The sequence below is a fragment of the Spea bombifrons genome, chromosome 10 (genome assembly GCF_027358695.1).
Source record: "Spea bombifrons isolate aSpeBom1 chromosome 10, aSpeBom1.2.pri, whole genome shotgun sequence".
NCBI lineage: Eukaryota > Metazoa > Chordata > Amphibia > Anura > Pelobatidae > Spea > Spea bombifrons.
Genome location: NC_071096.1, coordinates 790,426 through 815,000, shown reverse-complemented (window position 1 = coordinate 815,000; position 24,575 = coordinate 790,426). Strand labels below are relative to the sequence as shown.

Below are 24,575 nucleotides of genomic sequence, written 5' to 3'. Positions count from 1 at the left end.
TAGTAATCTGTGCTTTCCTCCCTGTCACTAGTAATCTGTGCAATTTTCCCTGTCACTAGTAATCTGTGCGATCCTTCCTGTCACTAGTAATGTGTGCTTTCCTCCCTGTCACTAGTAATCTGTACGATTTTCCCTGTCACTAGTAATCTGTGCGATCCTTCCTGTCACTAGTAATCTGTGCGATCCTCCCTGTCACTAGTAATGTGTGCTTTCCTCCCTGTCACTAGTAATCTGTGCTTTCCTCCCTGTCACTAGTAATCTGTGTGTGATCCTCCCTGTCACTAGTAATCTGTGCTTTCCTCCCTGTCACTAGTAATCTGTGCGATCCTGTCACTAGTAATCTGTGCTTTCCTCCCTGTCACTAGTAATCTGTGCGATCCTCCCTGTCACTAGTAATCTGTGCTTTCCTCCCTGTCACTAGTAATCTGTGTGTGATCCTCCCTGTCACTAGTAATCTGTGCTTTCCTCCCTGTCACTGGTAATCTGTGCGATCCTCCCTGTCACTAGTAATCTGTGCTTTCCTCCCTGTCACTAGTAATCTGTGTGTGATCCTCCCTGTCACTAGTAATCTGTGCGATCCTCCCTGTCACCAGTAATCTGTGCGATCCTCCCTGTCACCAGTAATCTGTGTGTGATCCTCCCTGTCACTAGTAATCTGTGCTATCCTCCCTGTCACTAGTAATCTGTGCGATCCTCCCTGTCACTAGTAATCTGTGCTATCCTCCCTGTCACTAGTAATCTGTGCTTTCCTCCCTGTCACTAGTAATCTGTGCGATTTTCCCTGTCACTAGTAATCTGTGCGATCCTTCCTGTCACTAGTAATCTGTGCGATCCTCCCTGTCACTAGTAATCTGTGCTATCCTCCCTGTCACTAGTAATCTGTGCTTTCCTCCCTGTCACTAGTAATCTGTGCGATTTTCCCTGTCACTAGTAATCTGTGCGATCCTTCCTGTCACTAGTAATCTGTGCGATCCTCCCTGTCACTAGTAATCTGTGCGATCCTCCCTGTCACTAGTAATCTGTGCTTTCCTCCCTGTCACTAGTAATCTGTGTGTGATCCTCCCTGTCACTAGTAATCTGTGCTTTCCTCCCTGTCACTAGTAATCTGTGCGATCCTCCCTGTCACTAGTAATCTGTGCTTTCCTCCCTGTCACTAGTAATCTGTGTGTGATCCTCCCTGTCACTAGTAATCTGTGCTTTCCTCCCTGTCACTAGTAATCTGTGCGATCCTCCCTGTCACTAGTAATCTGTGCGATCCTCCCTGTCACTAGTAATCTGTGCTTTCCTCCCTGTCACTAGTAATCTGTGTGTGATCCTCCCTGTCACTAGTAATCTGTGCGATCCTCCCTGTCACTAGTAATCTGTGCTTTCCTCCCTGTCACTAGTAATCTGTGTGTGATCCTCCCTGTCACTAGTAATCTGTGCGATCCTCCCTGTCACTAGTAATCTGTGCGATCCTCCCTGTCACTAGTAATGTGTGTGATCCTCCCTGTCACTAGTAATGTGTGTGATCCTCCCTGTCACTAGTAATGTGTGTGATCCTCCCTGTCACTAGTAATCTGTGCTTTCCTCCCTGTCACTAGTAATCTGTGCGATCCTCCCTGTCACTAGTAATCTGTGCGATCCTCCCTGTCGCTAGTAATCTGTGATCCTTCCTGTCTCTAGTAATCTGCTTGATCCTCCCTGTCACTAGTAATGTGTGCTATCCTCCCTGTCACAAGTAATCTGTGTAATCCTCCCTGTCACTAGTAATCTGTGCTTTCCTCCCTGTCACTAGTAATCTGTGATCCTCCCTGTCGCTAGTAATCTGTGATCCTTCCTGTCTATAGTAATCTGCTTGATCCTCCCTGTCACTAGCAATGTGTGTGATCCTCCCTGTCACTAGTAATCTGTGATCCTCCCTGTCACTAGTAATCTGTGCGATCCTCCCTGTCACTAGTAATGTGTCCGATCCTCCCTGTCACTAGAAATCTGTGTGATCCTCCCTGACACTAGTAATCTGTGATCTTCAGTGTCACTAGTAATGTGTGCGATCCTCCCTGTCACTAGTTATCTGTGTGATCTTCACTGTCACTAGTAATCTGTGTGATCCTCCCTGTCGCTAGTAATCTGTGCGATCCTCCCTGTCACTGGTAATCTGTGCGATCCCCCCTGTCACTAGTAATCTGTGTGATCCTCCCTGTCACTAGTAATCTGTGTGATCCTTCCTGTCACTAGTAATCTGTGTGATCCTCCCTGTCACTAGTAATCTGTGTGATCCTCCCTGTCGCTAGTAATCTGTGCGATCCTCCCTGTCACTGGTAATCTGTGCGATCCTCCCTGTCACTAGTAATCTGTGTGATCTTCCCTGTCACTAGTAATCTGTGTGATCCTCCCTGTCACTGGTAATCTGTGTGATCCTTCCTGTCACTAGCAATGTGTGTGATCCTCCCTGTCACTAGTAATGGGTGAATGAATGAATGAGTCAGTGAGTGAGTGAATGAAAGTTATAAGCGTTCAGGGGCAAAAGTAGCACAGGCAGGGTGAAAGGGGTAGATATGACACAGGCAGGGTGCTTCCGGGACAGAGGGCTACAACATCAATGCCTGGCTCAGTATATAGTGATGGGAGTTATGCTGTACCATATCTGTTCAATAAATGTTATTTATTGAAATTTATAGCTTTTTTTTTCAGATTTCTGTCTTTTTCCAGTTTACACATTGCCATTGTTTATTTTTCGTGGGTGTCTTTTACATTTTACAGTGTGGAGGGGTATCTGCCCTGGGTGCCAACTACATCTGGGTAGGCCGCTGGTGAGCGGAGTCCTGGTACGAAGTAAATGATTTTATGGCTGCTGAACTACCTGCCATTTAGGGAAGAATCCAGGTGACCTCAGCCGGAGTCAGCTGTAGGTGGATATTCGGGCCTTCCTCCTCCCGTCAGCTGCTCCGTTATTCCCGCGGCGTCTTCTGTCTCCTTTTACGGACTGTGTATAAAAGTGTCGGTAACTGATTAACGAGGCTTGTTTACCTGTAGGCGGCCATATCTGCTTATCTGTTTAATAAGTCATTAGCATGTACTTTATAAAGAAGTGATTACAGGACAGGGAACGCAGCATAATCTCATACAGGTGAGCGTGGATCCGGCGCCCCGCTGCTGGTGGTAAGTGAGAGGTCTTGTTTTTTGCTTCTGGTTCCTAGACCCATGGGCTAAATACAGAGATAAATTCGCTGTTTATTGAAAGGTGAGACCCCAGATCTCCGCAGGGGCCGGAACAGAAACCTCCCTCCTCTGGGCCAGTTCATCGCTTTGGATATGATGTCATATCCTGGTCACTGGGGTCTCATAAATGGCGTAGGGGGCAGTCTGTAAATTGCAGGCAGAAAGCAGGGGGTGGCCCAGAGTTCAGTCGTATCTCCTAATTATAGAGACAGGAATTCTGTATCGCACTATTTTTTGCATTTCATCATAAGCTCACTCGCCAAAGTTATCTAGGGCGGCAGCCTGTGCAAGGGGTCAAATTCTCAGCTTACTGAATAGGTATTAGGGATGACTAGTTCTTGTGAAGGTAGTAGGTACATGGAACAGTTGCCTAGCAGAAGTGGTTGAGAGATGTATTAGTTCCTGGGTACATCTAGAGGTGTTACTATTCCATTGAGATGGGCCTGTACAATAATGTCTGCTATGAAATAAATCAGCAGGTTCATCATAGATTTTTGAATCTTTGAATTGTTTTAGCTGATATTTGAATTGTTTACAGCTGTATGCTGTGTGGTCTTCATCGGGAGAATTTGAGTCTTGCACCAGTTATTCTCCTGGTAACCAGACCCATAGCTGGGCCAGTGAATTGTATGAGACAATGTATCCAATAAATAAATGCATAGCAACGAGAGGTTCCGTCCTGCGCGTCAGGGACAGCTCATGGGGAGAGATCGGGGGGAGAGGTCGCGGGGAGAGGTCGCAGGGGACTGTCAGGCCAAACCGGGTTTATTTCATATAATGTGATGATGACAGGTCGGTCATAAATGAAGGCATTAAATTCCAGTTTGCTTCACTTTACATTTATATCTAAATTCTCTTTTTGATGGAATATATTTATATAGAACTTATCTCCAGAGCTGAGTGAGTGGAATCAGCTTTGAGTGTGTGCCCCTGGTGGGTGGAGTCAGCAGGCTCTAAATCAAGTGCCTGGTTGGTGCAATGAGCTCCTAGAGCATGATCTGGGTGGGTGGAGTCAGTAGGCTTCCAGAACATGCTCCTGCTGGGTGGGGTCTGCTCCTATTGCATGATCTGGGTGGGTGGAGCCAGCAGGCTTTCAGTGCAGGCCCCTGGTGGGTGGGATCAGCTCCTAGTGCATGCTCCAAGTGGGTGGAGTCAGCAGGCTTCCAGAACATGCTCTTGGTGGAGGAAGTCAGCAGGGTCCTAGTGTGGGGCCCTATTGAGTGACATTGGTTATGATAAATACCTTTTTGTGTTATTTATATTATTTATTTATACTGTTATTTTTGAAAGGTGCTGAAACTTTACAGGTCAGGAGGCCTTTCCTGGGTAACCATGGAAGGGCCTCAATCAGAGTATTGCACCCTAGGTGTTACCTTATTGAATTTATATTATTTATTAGTAATTGTTATTATTATTATTTTTGCCAAATATTTGAAAACAAAACCTAAGACTGACTTATTTATAAATATTTACTGTTGTGTTAATTGTTTATTTAAAATAGTAACTGATATTTAATAATAAAGGGTCCTTACTTCGCTTTGTAAACTCAAGGCTACAGGATGCAATAGAGAGGGTGCCTGCATGCATCAGCTCCCATGCAGAGGTGGTATTTGGGGCTGAATCTGTGTATTAAGGGGAGGTAGCACATGCTGTGTATATGGCTTGCTCAGAGGAGCAAATCCAGCCAGTGATGCTCCTGCGTTCCCCAGGCCACTGTCATGGTCCCTGAGTGTCATTCCTGGGGCAGCAGCTGGCTGGGCTCACACCCTTGCCAGTCACTCTCACTGCTGGACACGATTGGCTGACAGCCGGCAGACACTCCCCCTTAGACTCACTCCCTTCCCTGCTAGTGCGTAAAGCAATCTGAGCTGTCAGACTGCAGAGTGTGCCGGGACTGACACACTGTAACACACAGCGCCCGGGACTGACACATTGTAACACACTGCAACACACAGCGCACGGGACTGATACATTGTAACACACTGCAACACACAGCGTACGGGACTGATACATTGTAACACACTGCAACACACAGTGCCTGGGACTGATACATTGTAACACACTGCAACACACAGCGCCTGGGACTGATACATTGTAACAATGCAACACACAGTGCCCGGGACAGATACATTGTAACACACTGCAACACACAGCGCCTGGGACTGACACATTGTAACAATGCAACACACAGCGCCTGGGACTGACACATTGTAACAATGCAACACACAGCGCCTGGGACTGACACATTGTAACAATGCAACACACAGCGCCTGGGACTGACACATTGTAACAATGCAACACACAGCGCCTGGGACTGACACATTGTAACAATGCAACACACAGCGCCTGGGACTGACACATTGTAACACACACACACACTGGTAAACTCTGCCTGGGACCTGTACATTACTGGATTCCAAAGACTGTGTATCTGGGACCTGTATACACGCTGCTCGCTGCTCTGGGACCTGTATACACGCTGCTCGCTGCACTGGGACCTGTATACACGCTGCTCGCTGTACTGGGACCTGTATACACGCTGCTCGCTGCACTGGGACCTGTATACACGCTGCTCGCTGCACTGGGACCTGTATACACGCTGCTCGCTGCACTGGGACCTGTATACACGCTGCTCGCTGTACTGGGACCTGTATACACGCTGCTCGCTGCACTGGGACCTGCACCTTGTACCTGCACCTACCTCACACTGGGAACTACCAGCCAGGATATGAGTCCCCGCTGATCGCTCTGTGACCCCATCATCGGGGATTCGGAAACCTGCTCATGGTAAGAAGCCTCAGTCTGTGCCACAAAGCATGTGCATGAGAGCAGTGTGAGTGTCCACTCTGTGCTGAGTGTGAGTGTTGTGCACGGGAGCTGCCAGCTCCTGTTTGCCCCCCTAGGCTGTCTATCAGGCCGGCCAGACTCAGTTTCCAGCCTGGGATCAGGTGTCTCACGGGAGCCGTTACCAATGAATTATTAAGCAATGCGGTGTCACATAGTGGCACTGAGTACTGACTGTTACTCAGTACAACTCACCCCACAATGTGTTAAATACGCCACTGGGACCCCCTCTCAGAGACCCCCGCTGGCTGACTCAGGTGAGGGGGAACCCCCTGAGCTGCAACAAAGCTTTGGGCAGAGAGGAAAGCTATTTGAGGATCTGTATCAAATAACACATTGATGTGAGGGGGGCTCTTATATTAGGGTTCACTCATCAGTGTTGGGGTATCAGGGGTTACTGGTGTCAGTTCCACTGTGGGTTATTGTACGCTAAGACAGGTGCATTGCATATCTCTGGCATAGATAGAGTTAATCTATAATACAAGTAATGCAAATGTTAGCCCTTCCATTGCCAAAGAGCTATGCACTGCAGCCGCACACTTAACCCATGGCGCCTGAATATTTTGCACTGTCCTATGTAATGTCCGATGCTTTAGCCATTTTAATACCCAGTGGAGCACAAAGGGTTAACGCCCCATGCCCAGAGTCCTGCGTGGAGTGTGCATCGGAGTCATGAGATTAAGGACATTAACCCCATCGGTGCTGGAGGCCTGCGTCATGCATTGCTGCGTGTGGAACGCATTCCTGAGTCACCCATATTAACACATACATGATGACAGCCACATGATATCAGCCTTAGTGCGCTCGGTGCCGGTCTGGTAACGCGCTTCCTTATTGGTGTGATTCACGCGTTGTCACCGCCGTGCAGCGCGGCGCTCCTTTGGGGTTGGAAGACATTGGGCTTTGGGTTTGGGGAAGATAATCTGGATTTCCTGCGACCTACGGAATGCCTCTCAGCGTTACCTGCTTCCTTCTTCTTGGACGAAAATCCAACAAAGTGATTCATTTTAAGAATTTTCCAAACTACGTAGATATTTGTGAACATATTTTAAGGCGTTGCATTTTTAGAGCTGTGACCCCAAAATGCGTCAGCCCCTTACAGCAGCAGCAGCTCCATGCCGGCCGCGGCAGGCGCTGGATCAGAGGCACGGAGGACGGAGCGCCGGTTAAAAGCCTTATCAGCTGGCCGAGGAATTTATAGCCCTCTGTGTATTCCAAAGATAGACAACCTTTGGCAGTCCAGGGAACTTCCACTCCCACAGGCTCTGCTAGCCGGCTCTTTATGACAGCAGCGCGTGATGGGAGTGGTAGTCCACGGCAGCTGGAGTGCCGCAGGATGCCAGTGTCTGCGGTTTAGAGCCGTTGCACTTCTTGCCCCCACAGAACATAATCCTTTGGGGCTGTAAACACACTGGAAGCGGCAGCCGCAGGGTGTTACACCACAGAAGCTTGTTTAATGTGACTTCAAGGGGTTATTTATAAAGGGCAATTCGGGGGCAAAAGGGGTAAATCAGCATTAGAAATCGTTTAGTAACTGGTGCAGGACTCGCGGGACTAGATATGTCCTAAAAGCCTCTAGCAAAGCAGTTCCTTGCCAAATTGAAATATCTTGATATCCGCTGAGATAAAATCAACGAAGATACTTGGAATTTTTTTCTGCTGATATGGCAATAAAGTCTTGTGCCCTATGAGCAGCCTTCCCCTGTGTCATATGACTGCAGCGAGAAACAAACAGCTCCCGGGGGAATGAATGAGTTAAATTTTGACATGATTGAGGGCCGTGGGGTTTGAGGGTTGTTAATGTCAGATTAGGTAGAAATTCCCTTCCTTTATACCCCCGTTCCCCGTCCCGCCAGCGTTTACACAGCAAATAAATAATATATATTTTAGATAAAAACAAACCCAGCGATAACTCCTGAATGCTCAGCCACTTCCGCAACTCACCCCGGGAAGGTTAGAAAGTGCGGAAGGAGTTTAGTCCTCCCCACAGCTCCTGGTGAGTAAATCCTTATCAGGGGAAGAAGGTGCAGCATGGAGCTATTTGCTGGGTGAGTCACTGGTTGCCTTGGGGCAATATTATCTCTGGAATTACAGGACGAGGTAGACGGGGGGCTTTTCAGGGCAGAAAGGGTTCAAACACAGATGCCTTTCACCCTTGTATCTTAATCTGCCCCGTTAACTGCCCTTCTGGGCGGCCTCCTCAGTGACGTTCCTCGCGCTTTCTGCCCCTTAAAAAACCCATCCAATTCAGTGGCCCACAGGGCAGTTTACTACACGTGGTGCTGTCCGGTCTGGCCCAACAGGATTAGATATATGGGGAAGGGCAAAAATGAGAATTACCCCAACCCAGTCACTGGGGCTTCCAGTACCGCGTGTCCGGATCTCTGGCGCACGTTGCTGCTTTCCAGTGACACGAATTCACTTTCACGGCCGTAATCCGAAGGTTTATTTAGGCGTCGGGGTAATCTGATAATCTCCGGCGGATTCCTGTATGGGGCATTTCCGTTACCTCCTTACTGTTTGTTAATTTAAAGCTTCCTTTTATCATTGGGTGACATCATCATTTAACCAGCGGAGACGCCGGGTTATTATTATTATTATTCATCCCGACACGGTTTATATTGGGCCACTCATGGGTTTGGTTTGCGACTCCTTAACCATCACTGCCTGGCCGGTCATTCCCAGTATAGACCAAGTCAGAGGCTCGGGCTAATTGCCCCCGTAATGCTGGGCAGGTCCCTTTGGTGGTACAGACAGGTCGCTGCGTAACGTGAAATTATCTGCTCGTTAAGTGATGACACGCGAGGCACCGGCGGTTAATATCACCGCAATCTGCCCCGATCTGCTAAATCAGGGGAACGATAGCAGCCGTTATTATTATAAGACGCCTTCAGACGTTTATTATTTACCCCGTAAGAGTATACCGAGGGCTGTATACTCTCTGATCATGTGTAATGTTTATATACCAAGGGCCATGCTTACTGGTTCCACAAAATCATAAAGCCAAAACGGCCAATGAGTCGGCAGGCATTAGTCACATGGGCCGTGCCCGCTCCCAGGGAATGTATAGACAGACGTGTGCTGGAAATCGACATGTTTTTGGGTTTCAAGGCAATGGCCGGGCAATGAATGGCATTAAATTCTGCCTAATGGTGTAAGAGCTTCCTACACGTCTATCTTGAGACTGGCGAGGGGGGCACAAGATCTCTAACCCGAGACTGGCGAGAGGGGGGCACGAGATCTCTAACCCGAGACCGGCGAGGGGGGCACGAGATCTCTAACCCGAGACTGGCGAGGGGGGCACGAGATCTCTAACCTGAGACTGGCGAGGGGGGCACGAGATCTCGAACCCGAGACTGGCGAGGGGGGCACGAGATCTCTAACCCGAGACCGGCGGGGGGGGCACGAGATCTCTAACCCGAGACCGGCGAGGGGGGCACGAGATCTCTAACCCGAGACCGGCGAGGGGGGCACGAGATCTCTAACCTGAGACTGGCGAGGGGGGCACGAGATCTCGAACCCGAGACTGGCAAGGGGGGCACGAGATCTCTAACCCGAGACTGGCGAGGGGGGCTAGAGATCTCTAACCCGAGACTGGCCAGGGGGGGCACGAGATCTCTTACCCGAGACTGGCGAGGGGGTCACGAGATCTCGAACCCGAGACTGGCGAGGGGGGAACGAGATCTCGAACCCGAGACTGGCGAGGGGGGGCACGAGATCTCTAACCCAGGCTATAAGTTGAAAGCTCCCCTCGTATTTTCCACTGGCCGAGCCGGCCCGCCGTTTCCCGACCCAATACCCTGTACTGTCCCGAGGGTCGAGAAGCCAACGGGGGGGGTTATTAACGTGGCAGATATGTGGAGCTGCCCCTAAATCACTTTAGACACGGAATATAAACTGTAAGGGCCGTCCAGCCCGCGTCCGGGAGAGGGTTTTGTTTCCAAATACAATTGGTGTGTAAATGCCGGTTTCACCAGCTACACCCAGCGGACGCCTCCTAGATTTCGAGTCCTACCCTCCCCGGTGTAATTAGGATGATGAAAGGCAGGAGACGGCTTTGTTCGCACAGACGGAAGAGCGTTATTTGGAGATTAGTCAGTTTGTGAGAAACAATGTGTCGTCTCCACGTACGCTCCGAAGAGTTGGGGTTCATACGAGGAACGCGGCTGGAAACGGGGGCCTAATGATTGTGATAATCGTAATCTAGGCCTTCAGCCTCTACGAGGCTCCAAAAAAGTACTTTCCTCCCCAAAAAATAACTCAAAATGGTAATTAAGAATTAAGTAGAAGTCCTTTCTGTAGCCGGGCAGAGAACTTCGAGGTCGGCCAGCTATTGCGTTTTTGGTTTTGTGTGAATATCATTTGCCTCGTAACCCTTTCACTTTCAGAGCGATGGTGTGATGTCTCTGCTCTGATTGGCTGTGGCAGATTTAGTCTCTTAAGAATTGCATCCATTACATTCCCCAAACCATCTCCAGAAGCTGCAGACCTCGATGCGTAACCATGCGCCTGCAGACTGCTCCTGCACCGGGCCTTGTGACCCCTGATCGTGACCATGCGCAGGGTGGGTGAACGCAGAATTCTGTGGGTTCTACAAATATTCCATAAAAGCTTCTTTTGTTTAGTTGAAAATATGGCGCTTTTTTTCCAATTACCCCAGGAGGGGCCGTCTATCAGCAGATGTGCTCATTATTAATAAAAAATATGAACACAACCTGATTTATTGTGTATGACCTATCATGCTGCTTATAAAATATGACATAATAACTCTCGTGGCGATGAGGTCACTCAGTACAGATATTTTCGGAGGAGTAACTCATAGCTATGCAGGATTCGGGATATAGCAGCCCCAGTAGGGATATAATTCCTGGGAAACGTCACCATAAAGCGGCTTCTTACCTCTGGACTTGGTTTGGGGGATCTGGACTTTCCCCAGGATGAGAAGAAGGTGCCACGAGGCCGCGTTGGGTCCTGGATCTGGAATACGAGGCTTGTTAGGTGTGTTGGCCCCGCCAGTAACCTGCCGGATCGGCTGCCAGTAACCTGCCGGATCGGCTGCCAGTAACCTGCCGGATCGTCTGCCAGTCACGGCTGAGAGATCTGTGCACGGAAACAGCCATGTTGGTTCTTTATAAGCGATCCTTTCTCTTCTCTCACATCTCTTGGGTTTTATTTGCTGTTATGATGTCATATTCCCAGCTCTTCCTATTAATTTAATTAACTCTTTAGGTAAGAATAATAATAATAAGCCCTCCAGGGGCCGGTATACATTTTATTTCTAATGCAATCTATGAATAGAGCCCTTTGGTGGCCGGCCGGGATTTGGTGAAAGAAACAATGAATCCATTCTTGGCGAATGAATGTCCTGAAGTTCTTAGAGAGAACTCTGATGGGATTATTACCTTCTTAGTGTCTCTGAGTCTTAATCCACCATAATACATGTTATTTTCCTCTAATCCCACCTCCCGTTCACGCTGCCATAGAAAGTTCTATGCTGTGTTTGGGCCGATTATTCCTCCCCTTTGTAGCGAATGTTCTGATCCTGAGGCCGGCTTTAAGTTTGCCAAAAATGACATATTGTGCGTTAAACCGACCTAAATCACTACGTCTGAGGCCCTGTTCCTATGGGGTACGCGAGAGCGCACCGTTTATCTTCGTATAACCCGGCACTCACAGCTGGACTGAGCGTTAAGATCCCAGCCGTCCTTGCGCTCTGTGGGTATGAGTGGAGGGTGACTGCGGACTCCGGGGGCCGGTGTATAGCCGTGACTACTCCTGACTCCACACGTGGGAAGGAATAGGGGGTCCTATGTTAATGGATACTGACCCCATGGATGCTGGGACTGTTGGTTTACAGACATACATGCAGGCTCTCCTGAATTTCCAGGGACAGTCCTTAATTGTTTGCTTCCTGCCCCATTACTTATTGAATATTTTAAATAGGAATTGTGATCTCTAACTGTCCTTTGGGGAGGAGTTCTGCATATTTTGCTGTTGAAATGTTCTGTTCTGCTGCTCAAATCTAGATAATCAGCGGCTCCCACTGACTGGCTGCTTATGTCTAGGCACAGTTTGTGCGAAACGCGTTGGCACGGCTGCTTATGACTAGGCACAGTTTGTACGAAACGCGTTGGCACGGCTGCTTATGACTAGGCACAGTTTGAGCGAAACGCGTTGGCCCGGCTGCTTATGACTAGGCACAGTTTGAGCGAAACGCGTTGGCCCGGCTGCTTATGTCCAGGCACAGTTTGTGCGAAACGCGTTAAACGTTTTAGCCTTTTTGTTCGTGTTTTTGTTCTGTTGCCCTCCTTGATTTTACTGTCCACGGACGGTTAATAAATTCATTTTTGTACATTTATGGATATCCCTGTGTGATTTGCTGGTGTCGGCTGGCGTAACTATTTGTTTTTGTGTTAGCGGGTCCAGGTCCTTTTAGCGCTGCAGCACCCAGCTACGCATGGATCTGCTATGAAATGACATGGGGTTGTGGCCTCTGCATTTGTTTCTTCGTGTGCTCTCAGTACCTTTATCTTGGCTACGAGCTCTGAATTCTCTGTTGTTTAATGGAATTCGTATACTTTTATCAGTAATTGAATTTGCTGCTCTGATTGTTGAGACGCGGTTAAGGTTTCGCTGGGAGTTACTTGCGGCGTTTCCTCTGCAGCAAATCTCACCCCTGATTATCAGATCGGCTGGAGAGAAACCAAACAAACAGTCTCTGGTTGCTACATCACAGTCAGAAAGTTCAGCTTTCCTAGCAACAGAACAGTCTCTGGTTGCTATATCAATAAGAATATTCAGGTGTCCTAGCAACGGAACAGTCTCTGGTTAATATATCCGTCAGAATGTTCAGGTATCCCAGCAACAGAACAGTGTCTGGTTAATGCATCAGTCAGAATGTTCAGGTATCCTAGCAACAGCACAGATACATGTTAAAGAATGATAACAATGGAAGTTAAAAAGTGTCCGGAGAACATCGGGGCGACCCGGTCTGCAGTTATAAGAACATTTGTAGGACGTGAGTTTGTAGAAGTGTCCGCGAGCCGTTTCGGCTGCAGTTTGTTCGAGTTGCATGTTTGCCAAAAAACTCCGACATATATCAGCGCTCTCCTCTGCTGATCAAAGTCTAAAGTTCAGCCGCCTGCGTTGCAAGAAAATGAGCTGATAAAAAGGTGTGCAGGGAACGCTTTCAGCATTATCATTAATACTAACTCATTTCCATACACTGCGATGAATGCATTGGCATTAACCCCTTCTCTCCATGGCCAGGCCCTCCGATCCATTGCAGGGATTCTGGTTGCGCAATCCTCGCATTACTGCATGCATCGCTGGCATCTCCGGGGTGGCAAATTATAATTACCGTCCCCAGCAGTGTATACATTAATATATTATATATACTGTGACATGCGTATATGTCCCAATATGGTAACAAATAATAATTATTGCATTAAGCATAATTAACCAAAAATGATTATTTTGCAGTTTTACCTCTTTTTTTGCTGCACATAAGCAGTTAATCAGAGCTCCTGCATTTAGTGCCTCCAGAGGTAAGTTTGGGGAATATGTTTCTATCTGGATTCTGGGTCAGATCTGGATCTCCTGACTGCGGTTTCACGGCAATGACCTCCCGTCCCCTCGCCAAGCGGCCGCTAACGAGCTTTAAATCTCGTATGATGAAGAATCGGAAATTCCTGATTCTCGGATACGATCTGTCCCGGATATCCGCGCTCCCGTCAGACGCCGGCGCGCTCCCACGCATTTAATTCATTTCGGCTTTAGATGATATTTCATGGATTTCAGGCTTTTTGGCGAATCGCGTGATGGGACACTTGGGTGGACGATAACGTTGCAATAAAATTTGGACATTTTTCTCAGGACTCCCCAGAAACAAATGAAGTTACTCAGAGAGGCTCCAACATCCAATAAAACCCAGATGAATGTCTCTCCCGCGATCTGTAAACGCCGCGTGGCCCGTTTATAAGCCGTGGCAGGTAATATCGCCCGTATATAACAGGATTTCAAATAAAGTCATTATTAGTAATTAGTGATTAATAGCAGATTATTCAGCTCCAGAGATGATTCAGCTCCAGATCCCCGGAGGCGATGGAGTTCGGCTGGTCTGGACGCGGGTCGGGCTGCCGCCGGTGCGGTATGGAAGGATCGGCGCCGTGCGGCACGGGGGGCCGTGTTCAGCACGCACCGGATACCGCAGGCGGTGAAAGCGACCCGTGATGTAAAGAACGTGTTCTCTGCACCTGAATCATGGGAACCTGTCTCGGAACGTCTCTTATCAGGAGACGCTGAGGAACGAGGCGTTCTGCGGGGAAACGTTAGGACATGCGCTCAGTTGATAAAACGGAGCCTTCCCTTCCTTGGCTCGGCCTTATTATTTTTGGGTTTTCTTGCTCTTGTTTTGTTTACCTTTGGATAAACTCACAATGACTGCTCTCCTCGGGGTCCAACATCGTCCCACCCAGACGGAGCCTCCCAGAACCGGCGATTTCCCGCGTGTGCGCTGGGTTTGGGTTAGAACGTGTTACTTTTGGACGTCCTCAGCGCCCCTCCAGCGGTGATTTTTGCAGGAAATGTCTTTATTAAGTAGCCTTCGCGGACGGGGTCTCTCCGTCTTACGGTCTCATTAATGCTCTTTACGGGGGTTTTCATTGTTCCGTCTCCACCTAGAAATCAAACTAAACTTTACAAGCCGAGATTAACCCCGTGAGAACGTCGTCGAGATGAACTGCAGACACGTGTGGGATCTCAGCGTGCGGCGTGAGCCACCAGATTTATCTAAAATGAAATCGAGAGCCATTAGGGCTGCCGGGGGTTAGTGAAATAAACCGTATATATCACGTTTAACCCTTCGGTGTCAAAGAACTTAAACGTATTATAATGAGTCCAGTGAGAAACGTCACTACTCCATGGCAGCCTTCCCTATTACATGCGCCTTGGCCACGGGCGACCCCGATATATCCGGTGATTTCATTTGGCGTCAGAGGAAAGGTCCACACCTGGAAAAATGCAAAAAATTATATATATATATATCCTTAAAATCTGTTGTGTTGACCTTTACAGAAGGTTCAGGAGTTTATGATATTCTAAAAATGTAACCGCTCTGCCACATTTTAGAAACATTTAAAAAGATACAAAGCAGCCAGCTCCGTGACGGGAAATATTATCCTCCAAGAGCACGAAGCAGGTAACATTATTGCAAGAAAGATTTACTGCAACATCTTCCAAACTTTTCATAAACCTTTAAAGCGGCCGAACGCGTTTTAAAATAGTTCTAGTCGGGGATTAATCGCAGGTTCCCGAACGCTCACGGTTACTTCCATATTTATAGAAATAAAGAGCGTTAGATATTTCACCGAGAGCCTATTCCTTGCGTTTATTCCCCAAATAACATAAAGGGGGCACAAAAACCTAAATGGGTCAGTAAGCATTAACTCTTTAAATGCAACAAAAGTGTGCAGGGCAGTGGGCTTCCCTGGGGGTCTGAAAGGGTTAATCCCATGATTTAATAAAATGAATAATAATTTTGTGGGGGTTTTCGGAAATTTCGGGAACACGCGTCGCTCTGCATGCTGTTCACACGGAGCGAAACATTTTTGGAGATGCTGGTAAAGGAGGGGGTCAGGTTGGCCGGGCAGAGCTTGTCCAAAAAGTTTCATGCTTGAAATATCTTGCATTCCTTCTGCACGACCGTCTGATAGCTGCAACCTTCAGAGTGCCAGAGCGAGCCGCCTCTCCCCGGCGGGGTCTGTCCGCAGCGAGCCGCCTCTCCCCGGCGGGGTCTGTCCGCAGCGAGCCGCCTCTCCCCGGCGGGGTCTGTCCGCAGCGAGCCGCCTCTCCCCGGCGGGGTCTGTCCGCAGCGAGCCGCCTCTCCCCGGCGGGGTCTGTCCGCAGCGAGCCGCCTCTCCCCGGCGGGGTCTGTCCGCAGCGAGCCGCCTCTCCCCGACGGGGTCTGTCCGCAGCGAGCCGCAACATTTCCTGCAAAAAACCCACTCTGCTGACGCTGGAAAAAACTCGTATTGACATGGAGCCGGCCGGGATACACGATGCGAATAATTCATAAGAGTGACGGGGAAGCATCACCTTCCTGCAGCGTCTCGATGTCAGTCATATAATTTTGGTGTCGGATACCGGGTTGGGATGTACAGATCAGTCGTTGCATTGAACAGCGGACCATTGAGCTTACACGTTCCTTGACAGTCTGGCGGTGAGTCTTCACACATGTTCAGGGATGGGGGGCTGCGGTGAGCTGGTTATACCCGTTACAATAAGGGGTACGTTTTTAGCATGAATTACCTGTTGCGCGTGTTTGGTGCGCATATCAGTGCAAACAATGGAGGATCCTTCAAACACCAGAAGCGAGACAGAACCCCTGACCCGGGTCTGTGGGGCGGACTTTCATGTCGATGGCATTGATTTGAGAATGAACTCCGCAGAACCCAGGTTTAGTGAATAGACCCAATTCCGTCTGATTTAACCAGGTGGACCCGCGATTTATATTACCCATTCTGCAGCGCTACGGAATATGATGGCGCTATATAAAGCGATATAAAGGTACTGCGCTCGTGGGTCCACAGACAGGACCTGTCAGCATGCGGCGCGCACGCTCGGTTTATATCATATGGACTGAAACTGTATCTGCTGCGGAACATCTGATCTGTAACATTCGGCCATCTGGTTTATCTGTTTACTGCTCTAAAGACTCCTCGCTCTTTGCCGGTATTAGAAGCCGAAGGAAAATTCCAAACCCAGTTTCATTTAATCGCATCTCAGTAACCCGGCTCAGAGCTTCATAGACACGGAGATAAAAATCCAGAAGCTTCTACGCCTCGACCTGAAAATAATAAGACTTTTCTCCTCTCTTTGGCCAATTAGTGGGAAGGAAAACTTGACCTATTTTAGTTCGAGTCACATTACTCGTTCTTGAAGCTTATATTTTAATAATTAATTCCTGCCAAGTGCTCAGATACGAGGATCTCTTAGGAGCCTGGCCACGAGACCACCGCCTCTGAGCCATCGGCCATCCCACCGCGTTCTGGGTGACAAAAGGGGTTTTAAGGTCGTTTGGATATATTTCTTAAATGATCAACTAGTGGAAAAAGTATTTTAGTTGCAAGTGATAATAATAGTAATAAGAATTCGTGGGTTTATTCAGTAAACGGGTTTGCGGGTGAGTTGTTTTTGCAGGGTTTGCGGGTGAGTTGTTTTTGCAGGGTTTGCGGGTGAGTTGTCGTGAGTTGTAAGATTTCACTCCCTGCCTATGGATGATGGGAGTTGTAAAAGGTTGTTGAGCTCTGAGCTAGCAGGGGTTAACGTCTGACATTTTGCTTAGATTTTGGATAATGGGGGCATGTCCAGCAGCTGGCGGTAGCTCGCAGGTGGAGAGCTACAACTCTCATAATCCTCAGGCAGCATTTGTGTGAATCAGGTGAGCTGGTAGTTAGTCTGGGAGCTGAATGCCCTACCTATAAACATTTATTATCTTCCTAATGATGCCGTTTCTATTAGGATGACCAAACCCTCTTTGTTTCTCCCCAAATAGTCTTGTGACCTCTCTTTACTCTTTCCATCCTGGGGTCATGTCCTTATCATGTCCTCTGTTCCCCGATTCACGCCTCATGCGTGTTATCCCCCCCCCGCTGTCCCCGTGTCGGTTATTCTGTGTTTTGCGAGGACGTGACCTCTGTGATGAACGCTGACTGAATCAGGAGGTATAACCGTTAAATCAAGGATTCCAGATCCAAGAGCGTTTTCCAGGCAGAAAAGGATCTGTTATTCTGAGAGTTTGATTGTTCTTTGGGATGCGTCCGACTTTAAGGACACAATGTTCCCGGCAGGTTACAGAACTATTTATAAAGCCGGCGGAGATCAGAGCGGGAATAAACCGCGCGGCTGTCTGTCTGTCTCTTATTTGTTTGCAGGGAGCGAGAAACCCTTCCCGATTATCTCTGCTATTCATCGCTGGGGATCACCTCCATCCCCAAAATCTTCTGCGGCAACCTGACCCCCAAACAGGCTGAAAAAAGGGAAAATGTATGCAGCATGCAGGCTGGACCCGAGTAACAGGACCGGTTCTGATACTGTTACTCGTATTTTAACAGAACTGTAGTTCATATCGTCATAAACAGTCCGCAAAGAGCAGCAAAACGTTGACTTCCGTTCCCCGCTTCCTGTTGTATCTCTCACCGTCCTGCTGATCAGGAAGTGCTCAGATAATAAAGAGCTCGACAGACAACTGCTTCCCCCATCCCTGGGGGGGGGAACCAGCGCATTCGATGCAATTTCTTTCCTTTCGTGGAAACGTTTAAATGTCTGTGCGTAAAAAAATGAAAACTCCTGATAAAGGAATCTCACGATTAAAAAAATATGGATTCTGTAGCCTTTTGATATAAAGTTTTTTTCCCAGGTGATGGGTCGGCCCCATGTACCCAGCGATGCTTTAGAAAAGATCTTTAATAAAGGAAGCTCGGTATTTACATGGAAGTCACATCTAAGTAAACTGCAGCTTGCAAAAAAAAAAAAAGGAACTTCGCTGACCATGTTCTGTTTTCGCAAGGAGTGTCTAATTGTGGTTTGGAAAGCAGACTTTGGGAGGAACCTAAAATAAGTTATTTTAGTTGTTTTGGATGAACGCTGAGAGCTTTTTCACCCTTAGCAGAAATTGTTCCAAAAAGCAGAAAATTGACCGCATCAGACAGAAGCCGCGGAAGCCGTTTTGTAGAACATGAAGCAGGTGCAGCGATACAGAAACGATACAAACAAGTCTTTAAACCCTCTTCTAGCCGGTCCCATGTCCAGCATCTCGTGAAACCATCCTCAGCCACGAGTTAAACGGGAAGTAACTACCCCTGGGGGGGGTGACCCGCTCAGCAGGGGCAGGTAATCCGGTGTGGATTAGGGACGTCCCGGGGATGGTTTCTGGTAAATCACAGATTTGTGGACTTTGTGTTATCTCCTCCGGCTCTCTCCCGTGTCTGTTTTCTGTATCATGTATGTGATCGCGGCGCGGCTGGTGACCGTTCCTGGCTTTGGGACCTGTCCCTGAGCCGATTCCTAGAGGCTTTTGTTAGCTTTTGCACCTTTTTCTAGATATAATGATTTGTTTGAGTTTTAAAAGTGTATTTCTTCCGAATCCTGTGAAAACCTGACTAAATGACCCAAATCGCAGGATAAGGACAGACAGACCCATTAGCGACGCGGTGGGAGGTTGCTTCGATAACCGGCGGGGGGGTCACGTCTCGGGGGCATCTTTCTCCGTCTGCTTGTTGCAGTAACTTTGTTTTGATTGTAAAGACCTTTGTAGAGACGAGGAGCGTTAGGTCTCTGTTGCGTGAATAAGCTGCGTGTCGGCCCCCTGACGACTCCCCTGATGACTCTGTATCCTGAATGTGTTTCCTGAAGTTAAAATGATCTCTGTGTCTTTGCAGGTGTCGCCGGTGATTAGGCCCCCGGATAACGCGCCCCATGCCCCTGTGTCCGGCTGATTGCGTTTAGCTTCCCCGCAGTTGAAGAAAGATGAATGAAAATGACGAGGACAAGCAGGGCCAAGCTGGACAGCTCTTTGAGAACTTTCTCCAGGCCACCACGTGCAAAGGAACCCTGCAGGCCTTTAATATCCTGACCCGGCAGCTGGAACTGAACCAACAAGATCACCGGCACTTCTACACCAAACTCAAGGCCAAAGTCACCAGCTGGAAAGCCAAAGCCTTGTGGAACAAACTCGATAAGAAGAACGGCCACAAGGAATACAAGAAGGGGAAGGCATGCCTGGACACCAAGGTAAGCCGGTTCCATGCCGCCGCGGGCCCCTGGGCAATGAAGCCGTGTGGGCGGCTGCCATCACCCTGTGTCCCGTGCTGCAAAATGACATCATAACGTTGTAATTCTGGTGCAAACTGGTTTCCATGGTGACAGCTCATTTACCAATTTGCATCAGACCTTCTATATATAAATGTGGCCCTTTGTGGCACGCAGAACATTTAGCCTTTGTAGCCAAACCATTGTCATTGCGTTCAAACCGCCATCACATGAGTTCGAAAGCATAACTGTCGGGGGGAGGGGGGTCTCATCCCACACGGGTGTCCGGTTCTCTTGAGACGTTATCTTCCCAGTGTTTTTTACCCTTTGATCTCCCAGGGTGCATTTACCTGCCCCACAGGGTGGTAGCTCTGATCATTGAGCCCCAGACAACACAAAGGAGCTTTATTTAAACTCAGTGTTTGCTTATGGATTAACCCTAACAGTGCTGTATGTTTCTGTAAAACGCAGCAGGAGGTTGAGTGACAGACGGGGTGAGAATCTTCTCCACACTCACATAACCCTTAGCCGTCCTGTTACCCAATACACGGGCTATTTAAAGGAAACCTGCCACTCGCATCCACTTATAGTCATTATGAGACTCTGGAGTGAAGCTCTGAGCACCGGCATATCCCCCTCTCTGCTTCGGGATTAACCACTTAACCCGCTCTCCGGTCCAAGACATTTCCATTCACGCTGATAGAGGACGTTACTGATAAATGTATATTTAGACGGGATAAATACCCAGTGGGGGGAATCGCCCTGAAATCCTTCTATGAAATAACCATAGAATAACCCCCAGTAACACATTATGAACGCGTGATACCGCGACGCATACATAGAACCTGCGGAGTTACACGGCCAGCCCTACACTGCTCTCATGGCTGCCTGAGCATGATGGGATCTGATTTCAGCGGTGTGAGACGGTATCTCCCCTGCCGGTGGCGCGTTTGGCGTTGCTGCCCCTTGTGCCATTCCTTGTACGCAGACCCTATTTTTAACGCTGATATTTTTGTTAATAAAAAGCCCCTTTTACGTTTAAAATCTTGTCGGTGTTAAGCTGCATTCTTTGGCTGTGAGTCACCCCCCCCCGCCCCGAGCCCCCCTCCGAACACGTCGTTATCTGAAATATTTGAACAAATTTGGTAATCGGGGTTGGATCTTTTTCGAGCGCTTGGGACGTTTTAAGAGATGTTATGAAAACATAGCACTTGACGGAGCCCTTATCGGCCCGAGATATTTATTCAGCGAGCGCTCTGCGTTATGTATATACCGCGGAAAACGCATTCTTCTAACTTCACGTAATCCCCGGCTTCCGCCTCTCAGACTGAGAACATGTCAAGCGCCTCATCGCATGCGGAGAAATGCATTGCGCATGATAGCCCTGTGCCTTTCCTTATCAGCCGCTGACACCAGAGCGCTCTGTGTGTTAACCCTTTGCCAGCTGGAGCCGGCAGTCCTCAGGTCTTCTGGAATTCAAAGGGTTGAATTTCGAGGCAAACGTTGCGACGTTTCTCTTTTTGGATTTTCATTGAATTGATGGATTTGTCTCTTTTTCACCCTAAATGACTATGTCACTAAGTGCCGGAGGTCTGGAGCGTTTCTGACTCCTCCGAGTCTATCCTCTGAGACCGTTTAATTTTAATAACGTAAAATCCCACGTCGCCCCTTTTCTCCTCCGTCCGCCGCGGCCCGTCTGTCCTCTTCATGTTTGCTGCGACTCCTCTGTCTCTGTGAATATTCAGGGTGACTTTCCTGACCCAAAGCAACTTAATCCAAATATTCTTTTGTTAACAAACATTTACATTAATCACGTCGTTTGTCATTCAGAAAATTCTTTGCAGGAATCGTAACATTTTCCGTCCAGTTTCTTTGAAAAGAAAGAAAGTATCACGTTGAAGGAACGGGTCCATTACGGGGGGGGGGGGGCTGCGGCTTTTGTGTCTGATTGACGATGTTTTGCATGCGTTGCTCTTCTTTGCACGACACGGATCAAAATTCTGTGAAATCGAAAAAGCTGATCTTTCTCAAACTGCCCCGAGCTTTTATTTTTTTTTCTTATGGGCCGCAGAAAATTTTTCAGCTTAACTCCCACCCCCAGAAATTACATTAACATTAATTTACCTAACTCTGAACAATGGAAATATTGTCCTGGGATTATGTGCTTCTTGATGAATAGCTTGATCACATCTGAAAAAAATGACGCATTTAATCATTTCTTTTTCTTAAAGTGCTGAGTTTGCACGGTAACAAAAGCCTTTTGTTATATAACTTCTGACCCATCCAGAGGAATCAGACGGTTAATTATAAGGGGTTTCTATCAATGTGCAGACACAACAGATACAATTATTTTTTGCGAGAGGTAATCATCTCCAACGGCGCTGGTCATGGAGACGGCGGGAAGGGAGATTTTGGTAAAAGTGCCCGTTAAAAATAGACTTATTTAGCCATTCGGTTTAAGGGATGGGCATTTAGGGCCGACTTTCTCATTCCGCAAACCGGGCTCCTGACTTCACATCATTGTTTTCGCATGATCCGGTCACGCCGAAGCGAACTCGTATCTGGCGTGCGGAACGTGGGCCGAGCTGTCGGATTAGAGACGCGGGCAGCGATGCCAAACCCGTGTTTCATCACTCAACATCTCGGCTTATGAAGTCATGGGAGAAGTTATTGGACTTGCTGCGGGGGCTTGCGTATCGCTGTCCTCTCTGGAATGGTTAGGGTTAAGCTAGCTCCGTCTGCCTCCCGATCGGGGACGTTAAAATAAAAGGAGCTCTGCTATAATTATAAATATAATTGCTTGTTGTTGTTGTTTGTGACACGGAATGGGCGACCTGTATCCCCCAGGCATGTGTAACCGTATACCCTGGGAGAGCGTCAGCTGCCGGAGAATCCAGAACAGCTGCTCCGACAACGTCACGGAGAGAGATCCTCCTAATATTGCCATAAAATACCCCTGTTCTGGAATAATGATTACCAGCAGCCACAAAAACAGCCCACAGGGTCGCGGTGCAATAACGGGAGATCCATTTATAGCGGTAACAATGTTGGGTGTCTCTCCCAACTCACTGTGTGGACCATGTGGACCAGCGCCACCACAGAACCCCCATAATTTCACCCCGATAACCCGCGTGATTCGCGAAAGCTTAGCCTCATGTGCAGGCCAAGTTCCAGGGTTTACAGAGCCCTGATCCCAATCATGTCATTCCCATGGAAGCTTTTACACGTCGACGGCACTTTCCTTGTTCGGATCCATCCCCGGACTCGTAGAATCCCCGGTTACTTCTTAGAAGTCCTGGTTTCGTCTCTTTTTTCTTTGTCTTTTCTTGGCGTCTGTAATACGAAGGATTTTCTTGCAGTTCCCATTGTTCTTTCCGCTCGGTTACATCACATCCATTTCTGGCACTCTGGGTAACAAAGAAATTATTCGACTTTCTGCCAATATATTTAAATCCAACGACCAAGCCCCGTTTCAGAGTATCTGCGATCAGGCCGGGAGTCCCCCGAGGGTCCGCAGAATGTCATGTAGCCGGCCCTTTAATAACACCCCCTGCTCTCTGGGTACACGGGGGTCCCGACAGAAAATAATGTAAAATCGTTTAGCCATTTTCTGGAAGATTAATCAAATTACAGCATTTAATAGAAGTATCAGAAGAAAACGAATGGACTTTGATATCACGCCGACGTAGCCAGACGCGTTTCTCGGATAGCCTCGGTTATCCATGGATTTGATGTTATTCAGGTTCCCTGACGCATGATGTCATTCACAGAGTTTGTGGCTCCATATCTCGGGTCAGGGGACAGGAAAGTATCCCTGCCACGTTATCTTCTCCTTGGGACCACATTTTATTTTCCTGCGATAAGGAAATTGGCCGCTTTTTCTGTTCATGCATTTCAGACGTAATCTCCTGGCTGCCATCGGCCTCGCCGTCTCCTGGCGGCTTTTTCGGAATCACCAACCTGATCACGTCTTCTAACACGTCAAACCTTCACGTCCTTTGCTCCGGACCCCAGCTGGGCACGATGACAATGTGTGTTAATTATTGTGTAGTTCAGATAGGAACACAATTCCCAATAATAAGTGCGAGAATCCGTATGTCTCCTGTCGGTGACCTCTAGATGCTACAGAAGTAAAAATACTGGCCTGGGGCTGTTTCTTTTGGGCTTCAGCCCTTTTATTCTTCGGGTTTCAATCTATCTCTATTTGTTTTTGACTTTGTGGGATGAGTTTAGGCGGTCGGCACACTCATATCCTGAACGCTGAGCTGGGTTTTGATAGATGACGCTCATTCTTCACGAGCGGACCTCCTAAGAAGTTGAATCATGTTTCTATCTTTTGAAGATTTGTACAAAGTGGCATTAGTGAGGAGCAGAGAACATCCTCGCTAAACTCCTGTTTGCTTTGACTGCGTTAGATATTTAAGCAGCTGCTGTTCATGTGGGATTCCAGGTTGGATCGGATCCAGACAGCGCTCGCCCCTCGTCCTCCGAATGCTCTGCTGTCCTACAGAAGACCCCGTTACCATCGGCTATATACACTTCATATAGAATACGCGGTTTGCCACGTTTATTTGCCGCAATAACTAATAATTAAAATAATTCACGTTATTCACAAAGAGATGACGGTTCAGGTCTGTTGCTCGGTGGCACGATCCACGTCTGGGCAAGAATCCCAGAGAGGTTTAAGTGAAGCCCGACTGCCATCGCCCCTGCATATAACC

The 24,575-nt window shown here is 48.2% G+C and overlaps 1 protein-coding gene across 4 annotated transcripts in view; it reads left to right on the top strand.

Moving 5' to 3' along the window:
* The first annotated feature begins 5,508 nt into the window (after positions 1-5,508).
* Positions 5,509-24,575, top strand: part of MICAL2 (microtubule associated monooxygenase, calponin and LIM domain containing 2) — a 45,319-nt gene continuing 26,252 nt past the window's right edge. For all 4 annotated transcript variants that reach the window (XM_053448961.1, XM_053448957.1, XM_053448958.1 and 1 more), the window contains exons 1-2: positions 5,509-5,988; positions 19,485-19,836. In XM_053448961.1, the coding sequence (XP_053304936.1) occupies positions 19,573-19,836 (264 nt within the window). In that variant the 5' untranslated portion in view covers positions 5,509-5,988; positions 19,485-19,572. The remainder of the gene's footprint in view (positions 5,989-19,484; positions 19,837-24,575) is intronic.